This window comes from Eriocheir sinensis, chromosome 15 (genome assembly GCF_024679095.1).
Source record: "Eriocheir sinensis breed Jianghai 21 chromosome 15, ASM2467909v1, whole genome shotgun sequence".
Classification (NCBI taxonomy): Eukaryota; Metazoa; Arthropoda; class Malacostraca; order Decapoda; family Varunidae; genus Eriocheir; species Eriocheir sinensis.
The window spans coordinates 15,767,741-15,776,235 of NC_066523.1; the positions used below are offsets into that span (position 1 = coordinate 15,767,741).

Consider the following 8,495-nt stretch of genomic DNA (forward strand, 5'->3'; position numbering starts at 1 on the left):
AAAGAAGGTAGGAAGGAAGGAAAGAAAGAAGGAACGTAGGAAGGAAGGAAGGAAGGAACGTAGGAAGGAAGGAAGGAAGGAAGGAAGGTAGAAAAAGGAAGGAAAGAAGGAAGGAAGGAAGGAAGGAAGGAACGAAGGAACGTAGAAAAAAGGAAGGAAAGAAGGAAGGAGCGTAAGAAGGAAGGAAGGAACGCAGGAAGGAAGGAAGGAAGGAAGGAAAGAAAGAAGGAAAGTGATAAGGGGATATGAAAGGAAGAAAGAAATGTGATAAAGTGAGAAGAAAGGAAAATCTGGTGAAGGGAGTAAGAATGGAAGCGATAAAATGAGAGGAAGGATGGAAAGAGGAGGGAGAAACGAAGGAAAGCGTATTAAGGAGAAAAAGAAGGGACGAAGAGGAAGAAAATAACGAGGAAGAATGGACGAGAGAATGAGAACGAGCGCAAGCGAAAATAAGGAAAAATGGATGAGGCTTATAGAGGAAAGGAGAAGAGAAAAAATAAAGGGAGGCGGAGCAGAAGAAAAATAATAACTTGATGGTGTTGAACAGGAAGGAACAGAGGAAATGAGGGAAAATGAGAGACTATGAAAAAGAAAGGAGAAGGAAAGGATAAAAATCGACAAAGGAGGAAAATAAATAGTGTTGATAGAGAAAAATAATAAAGGGTTAAAGAACTTGGGATCATTTAGAGAAGAATACATGGAAGGAAGGAAAGAGGCAAGGAAGGGAAGGAAGGAAGGAAGGAGATACGAAGGGAAGTGTGAAACAAGGAAATGAGAAAGGAAGTAAAGAAAGACGAAAACGTTGACGAAAGAGGAGCTAACAAAAACTAAAGAAGATTGGAAGAAAGGGATCCAGAATTGATGGACGAAAGAAAGTAAAATAAAAGAAAAACTGACGAAATCAAAAAATCAAAGAAATCAGTAAAATAAAAAAAGGAGAGAAAGGACAAAAGAAAAGAGGACGAGGAAAAAACTATGTTGGAAATAAATAAAAAGAGAAAATAAATGATGGAAGTCAAAAGGAAGAGCAAGAATAGAAGATAAAGAACAAGTGACAAAGGAAGTGGAAGAATGAAAGACACGCTGATAAAGAAAGGAGAAAGAGGAGCAAACGGTGAAAAACAGAGGAGGGAAAACCTGATTAATGAATGGGAGAATGAAGAAGAAGAAGAAGAGCGAAGCGAAGGAGTGATGAAAAAGAGGAAGAGAGACGCGAAACAGACACGAGGAGGGAGAGAAAAGGGAAAAATATGACGATGAAGGGGAACGCGAAGAAGATGAAAAGAGAGGAGATGGTGATGAAAGAGGGAGGAAAGAACGTGGGGGAAAGGAGGAGAAGGACAAAGGTGGATGGTAAGAAAGGAGGAAAAGAAAGGAAAGGAGAAGAATGAGGGCAATGAGGAAGGAATAGGAGGAAAAAAAGTAGCATAAAGATGAGAAAAATTATGTTAAAAGAAGAATAAGAAGAAGACGAAGAAGATGAAGAAAGAAAAAGAAGAACAAAAAGAAGAAGAAATTAAAGAAAACAAAAGAAGAAAAAGAAAATGTAGAAGAAGAAAGAAGGGGAGCAGGAAGAGGGGAAATATAACAGGAAGCGTTGTGGTGGAGACAGGACAAAGAGGAGGAGCGGAAGGAGGGCCACGAGGAAGCGAAGGAGGAGGAGAGAGAAGAGGAAGTATAATAATAAGTTTTGGGCAGTTGTCGCAAGAGGCCCGGAGGGAAAAGTAACAAGAACAATACACGCGACAGCAAGGCAGTGAGATCAATCTTCCTGCAAATCCTTTTTTGTTGTTATTTTTGTTGGTGGACGAAGGACCAAGCTGTCAAGAAGTTCATCATTTGTTACTGTTACTTCTGTTTTCACTCTTATTTTCATTTCTGTTACTATTTTTTTAATACTGCTGTTATTACCGTCAGGCCTCGTTGATTTCTCGCGTCCAGCATCGTTTTCTCGGAAGACGGATCCCCGCGAACCTTGCTTGGACTCACAACATGATCGCTTTCAGGTGCAAACAAGAGCCAGTCGTCCCACGTAACTCGAGTCTAAGTTTCCAGCAGAGAAAACACTATCGGGTCCCCAACTTCCTCTTCAATTAACCCGTGCAGACGAAAGACAAAAGACGATCGGAAAAGACACAAAAGAGGATAGAAAACTTACTGAAACCCACGAGAAACTGGTGAAACTGCCGACTGTGTTTCCTTTCGGGTTCAAACTTTTCTCTCCCAATGGAAAATTTATTAATTAAGTATATGAGGAGTTTTCACGAGAGATCTTTTGATGGATTTAAACGCGCAGGAACAAAAGACAAGGGCGATCGAAAAGAGCTAAGAATATTAATTAAGAAAACATAGAAGAGTTCACAAGAGATCTTTTGATGAACTAACAAGCGAGGACGAAACAGAAAAGGCGATCGAAAAGATATAAATTTCAAGGTAGACTCCGTGGTTCGATACTATGCTTATTTTATTCATCAAAGACAGCCTCGATCCTTCATAATAAAAACCATAATAAATAAATAATGCATACACGAAACACCATCACAGACAAACCACTGAAGAAACACGACGTAACATCAACAAAAGAGCATCGTGTCGAGATAGTTTCAGGCCAGAAGGAATATGTGGAGGATTTAACTTCGGACAGCACGCCGCTCCAGTAGCATGAAGGGTATCGCGTGCCATAAAACCGTGTTCGCGACGTCTGTGCTCTTCGTGTTTCTCTTGTTTATTGCCAGCGGTTGTTTTCCCTTATACTCTGCCAGCTGCATCTCCCATAACACTGCTTTGTCTTTATTATACGTATGCTCCACAGGCGTCGTCAGATGTTACACTTACGTTTAATCAAGAAGCGGAGAGAGAAAGAAAAGGAGAGAGAGAAGGAGAGAGGGAGAGAAAGAGAATAGCAAAAGAGAACATTAAAATTAAAAGCAAGTAACTCAGCAGACAAAAGGAATAAGAACGACGAGAGTGGGAGGAAAATAAGGCCAATTAACTGAAAAGGGAGAAAAAAGAGACAAGTAACTGAAAACAGAGAACCATTTGAGGGAGAGGAAATGAATTCAAGAAAACGAAAGATAATTAAAAGCAAAAATAAAAGAGTTTATCTTCGCTTCCTGTTAGTTTAAAAGGAAAATAAGAGAGAGAGAGAGAGAGAGAGAGAGAGAGAGAGAGAGAGAGAGAGAGAGAGAGAGAGAGAGAGAGAGAGAGAGAGAGAGAGAGAGAGAGAGAGAGAGAGAGAGAGAGAGAGAGAGAGAGAGAGAGAGAGAGAGAGAGAGAGAGGGAAGAGGAAGAGGAAGAAAAGGAGAGTTGGGAAATTTAAAAAAAAGAGCGAGAGAGGAGAAACAGAAAGAGTGGGTGAGTTTAAAAGGAAAATAAGAGGAAGACAGAGTGGGAGAGAAAAAAACAAAATGAGAAAGAGAGAGAATGCGTGATTGGGGTAAAGGGGTGGGAGCAGGAAGTGAGGGAGAGGGAGAAAAAGAGAGGGAGTTGGGAAATGAAAAGAAAAGAGAGAGGTGGATAGAAAAAGAGAAAGTGAGTGAGAAAGAGAGGAAAAGGGAGAGAAAGGGTGAAAGACAGTGAGTGAGAGTGAATAAAAGAGTGAAAGAGGGGAGGAAAAGAGAGACGTGGAGGTAGAGAAGGGAAAAGAAAGGGAGAAAAATGTCTACCTCGTGAAGGGTAATAAAGAAAAAGTGACGTGATATTTTTCCAGTCTCCTTCTATTTCAACCTCTTTGTGCGTGTCTGTACCTGTCTGTCTGTACGTATGGTCTATTTCACCCCTCTCATTTACCTTATCAAGTTCCTATGTCTGTCTGCCTGTCTGTCTGTACGTATGGTCTTCTTCACCCCGCTCATTTACCTTATCCAGCTCCCCTGTCTGTCTGCCTGTCTGTCTGTACGTATGGTCTTCTTCACCCCGCTCATTTACCTTATCTAGTTCCCTTGTCTGCCTGTCTGTCTGTCTATCTGTCTGCCCCTTTATCTTCCTGTGTGTCTCTGTAAATTTATCCATCTGCCTCTCTGGTTGTCCACTTTAATCTGTGTCTCTTGTTTCTGTGTTTGGGAATTACTCTCCTCCTGTATCTCTGAATATCCTTGTTTTCTAGTCTGTTCTGATGTTTGTAAGTTCATATCATCTACGTCTTCCTCGGCATCTCTCGTTTTTATATGTCCCTGCTTCTCATTTTTCGTATTGTGTGGTTATAAATAGTTCAGGATGTTAATGGTTGTGTCCTTTCTCGTTATTTGTGTTCTTTGTTTTATCTCTTTTGTCTCTTTTCTCGCTAAATCTTTCTGAATTTATATTTCTCCTCGTCTTTTTTTATATCTATTTTTCATAGTCTTTCTGTAATTTTATTCTTTCTATTATATTCATACTCTCTCTCTCTCTCTCTCTCTCTCTTTCAGTGTGTGTGTGTGTGTGTGTGTGTGTGTGTGTGTGTGTGTGTTAACGGTGTGTGTCTGGGTTCTTTTTATTAAATATTTTGGTTTTTTTCTGGTGGCGGAGACAAGGGCGTAAGGTGGCGGGCGGGTCTCCAGTATCGAGACTTGGGGGGGCAGTGTCTCTCTCTCATTAATTCATTCTTGATTTACTAAATACTTTCCTTTACTTATCTTTTTTTTTCCTTTTGGAGAGAGAGAGAGAGAGAGAGAGAGAGAGAGAGAGAGAGAGAGAGAGAGAGAGATAGAGAGAGAGAGAGAGAGAGAGAGAGAGAGAGAGAGAGAGAGAGAGAGAGAGAGAGAGAGATTTCAATTAAGGAATCATTGTGTTCGATATCATTTCTGGGCCCAAGGTGTGTTGGAAGTCAGGTAGGACCATCGTGCTCACCTGTGCGTCTGCCTCTCCTAATTGGCTACGTTATTCACAGACCGATACCACCACCACCACCACCACCACCGATACCACAACAACCATCACAATCAACACCACCACCACCGCTACCACAACAACCATCACAATCAACACCACCACCACCGCTACCACAACAACCATCACAATCAACACCACCACCACCTCCATCACCACATTCAATACTGCTATCGCTTCTACATCACACTCTTCTATCACCACTTTTCCTATAATTACCACAATCACCACCACCACCACCATCACCACTACCAGTATCGCCATCACCATTATCCTTATCATGAGTATAAACTAAGTGTGAAGTCTTTAAATCGATTTCAAGTAATGTCTGTTTTTATCTCTAGTGTTAAATATCTTCTAATGAATTTGTAATAAGTTCTTGCCGTCCATGGTCGTAGATGTTACTGTGCACTTTTAAACCTCTAATTAACCAGTCAATCAATCAGTCAATCAATCAGTCAGTCAGTCAGTCAGCCCAGTAAGTACCACCACCGCTCACCACCGCAACCACTGCTGTCACCGAAGCACACAGATTTATCACCTGTGTAGTCTTTCCGTTCCATATTTATGCTCGCAGCTGCTCCTGTCTATTCAAGAACGTTATCTTTTATCTACTCGCAGCGATAAAGTACAAGCCTTTATATATAGAAGCAACGATAAGCTGGTGGTTTCGGCAGATAAGGTGCCTTGTTACCAGATAAGGACGGCCCGGCGTATCGGAAACACATGCCAATAAGGACAAATGACGATCGCCTCGCACCCGGCCACCCAGTCATCCAGACATTCAGTAGTCCGTGTCGATTCGAATGCTCTTGTGCTCGACTCACGACGACTATTGGAATTGTTCATTATATATATTCTTTACTGCTAATGCTATTTTATTGTTATCGTTTTCATTTATTTTTTGTCGTAGTTATTATTAATATATTATCACTTATTATTGTTATTAATATTATATTTTATTATTATTATTATTATTATTATTATTATTATTATTATTATTATTATTATTATTATTATTATAATCATCATCACTGATGTCCATGCTTATGAAGTAAATTCATTCTTAAAATTCATTATAATTTTCTTTCATATTCTGTTCTTACTATTGAAAGTACCCAAATAAAAGTAGTAATGCTGATAGTAGTAGTAGCAGTAGTAGTAGTAGTAGTGGTACTAGTAGTAGTAGTAGTAGTAGTAGTAGTAGTAGTAGTAGTAGTTGTTGTTGTTGTTGTTGTTGTTGTTGTGGTTCATGTTGTTGGTTGTCAGTTGTCATGGTGTAGTGGTTATAATAACAGCGGTAGCAGAAAAATCAGTAGTAGCAGCAGTAGCTCTAGTAGCCACAGCAACAGCAGCAGCAGCAGCAGCAGCAGTAGTAGTAGTAGTAGTAGTAGTAGTAGTAGTAGTAGTAGTATGAGGAGGATTAGGAGGAGGAGGAGAAGGAGGAAGAGGAGGGGGGAGACGGGGTGTGTGAAAACTCTACGGTCAAATTCTTTCACGTTTAACTTACGTCCCGCCTGTTCTTCCTTATATCTGGTCTCCGCAAGTGCTGCCATTACGACCCATTAAGGCTGGCGGTGATAACAACGGTGGCGAAAGGCAACGAGAATAGATGGCTGCAGAAGGGGGACAAGTATAAAGGAGTAGGATTGGAAGAGGAGGGAGGAGGAGGAGGAGGAGGAGGAGACGGAATGTGGAGAGTGAAAGGGGTTCGAAACTATATAGCTATTACTCTTCCCGCGTTTCCTCCTGCTAATGAGAGTTATCTTGATGTTAGTTAGTCGTTGTGGCTCATGTTACTCTCGTTAGTATAAGTAGCTGTGTGTGTGTATGTGTCTGTGTGTGTGTGTGTGTGTGTGTGTGTGTGTGTGTGTGTGTGAGTGTATTTATGTGTGTGTGAGATTGTGTTTCTCTGTGTCTGTGTGTGTGTGTGTGTGTGTGTGTGTGTGTGTGTGTGTGTGTGCGTTTGTGTTTGAATTCGCTTCATTGGCCGACATTAGGTTTCGAAGGTTGTAAAATGTTTAGTTTTTAGGAATTGAGTCGTCTTTCGTGTGAAGTAATGTAAGTTAAAGGGGATCACTGAGTGCTAATGCAGTGGAGGAAAACTTTCGGTAGGTAGGAGTTGTATTTAGAACGTAACGGGGGAGGGGGCTGCTGAGTAGTTGATACTTGTTCCTTAGGATCGCCATATGTATTAGTTACAACTCGAAAATGGCACGCTTGGTACTCACTCAGTCTCGTTGTTCTCAAAGACGAGTTCTCCCTCGGCCTCTTCGTAGTCCTTGCCCGCCTTGGCTGTCCCGTCCTCGGTCTTGTAGGGCACCACCACACGCCCGCGCGCCCCGGACCAACGCACCACCTTCAGCTCGTAGGTTCCGATGCTCTCCACGATTTCCACGTCCTTCTCACCCACGTTGAAGATGCCGCCGTGATCGTCGTCGAGAATCATGATCGTGGCCACATAGGGCGCCGCCAGCTCCATCTTGACAGGCTTGTTGGGGTGACCCGCGGCGCCGTTGACAGCATGGGTAACCGCCGTGCCGTCAGGAGACCCGAGACGCATGTTGGACAGCCTCACGTAGAAGTGTTCGTCTTCCTCAAAAACTTCGTCGTCAATAACCTCAAGAGTGAAGGTCTTCTGCGTCTCTCCGGGCAGGAACACAAGCGTGCCTTCGGCGGCGATGTAGTCACCGCCGGCGTTGGCAGTGCCGTCCTCAGTCTTGTAATCGACAATAACGGTGGTGTTGAGGTCGCCGCCCTCACGCACGACCGTCACCTCGAATGTGCCCACGTTCTCCATGACCGTGTAGTGGCCGGGGTCGAACATGATCCTAATGGTCTCATCGTCCTTCTTATCTTCCTCTTCTTCCTTCTCTTCGGTCTTCACTTCCTCTCGTGCCTTCTTCATGATGTTGCCTCCGCCAGTCAATTTACGTGTTGCCTGGATGCGGTAAAAGGCCCGAGACTTGGGGCCCCTGTTGATGATCTCCTCGCGAGCCATGGATTCCAGGGTGTCCATGTTGATGTTGGGGTGTTTGAGGCGCAGCTCGCGGATCACAGTCATGTACTCTTTCCGGTGCTCTTCAAACTCCTTGACGGTCTCATCCACGTTGTCGTCATACAGTGGTCCTCCCTCATCCTTCTTGCCGAGCTCAACGTCAGCACCACCCTCAGTCTCGATGATCACGCCGCGCTTGTTGATGCGATACTCCTTTGTAAGGTACTTGTAGAAGAGCAGACGACGATCGGCAATGTAAGCCAGAACCACAGTGATGGGGAAGAAAAGGAAGGTTAGGAAGGCCTCCCAGAACTCTACCACACCGTAGGAAATCTCGGCCAAGATGAAGTACAGCCAGATGTAAGCAAATACAGAGAAGAAGGCTGTGACGAAGAACACACGCAGATGTTTGATGTAGCGAACCTCACCGTCAGGGATCACATACACGCACAGACCGATGATGACAAACAGATTGAAGGCGGCCGAGCCCACGATTGTGCCGGGCCCGAGGTCACCAGCCTCAAAGTTACGTGCGAACATTTCAACCACCGAGAGGAGGATTTCGGGGGCCGAGGAGCCGAGGGCCATGAGCGTAAGGTTAGCTACCGTCTCGTTCCATACCTGCACCACA

General features: G+C 43.4%; 1 protein-coding gene across 1 annotated transcript in view; it reads right to left on the bottom strand.

Annotated features, from left to right (window-relative positions):
- Positions 1-7,091: 7,091 nt before the first annotated feature.
- Positions 7,092-8,495, bottom strand: part of LOC126998951 (sodium/calcium exchanger 3-like) — a 1,893-nt gene continuing 489 nt past the window's right edge. The window contains exon 1 of the mRNA XM_050861243.1: positions 7,092-8,495. This exon is cut by the window's right edge and continues 489 nt beyond it. Coding sequence (XP_050717200.1) covers positions 7,094-8,495 — 1,402 coding nt within the window. The 3' untranslated portion in view covers positions 7,092-7,093.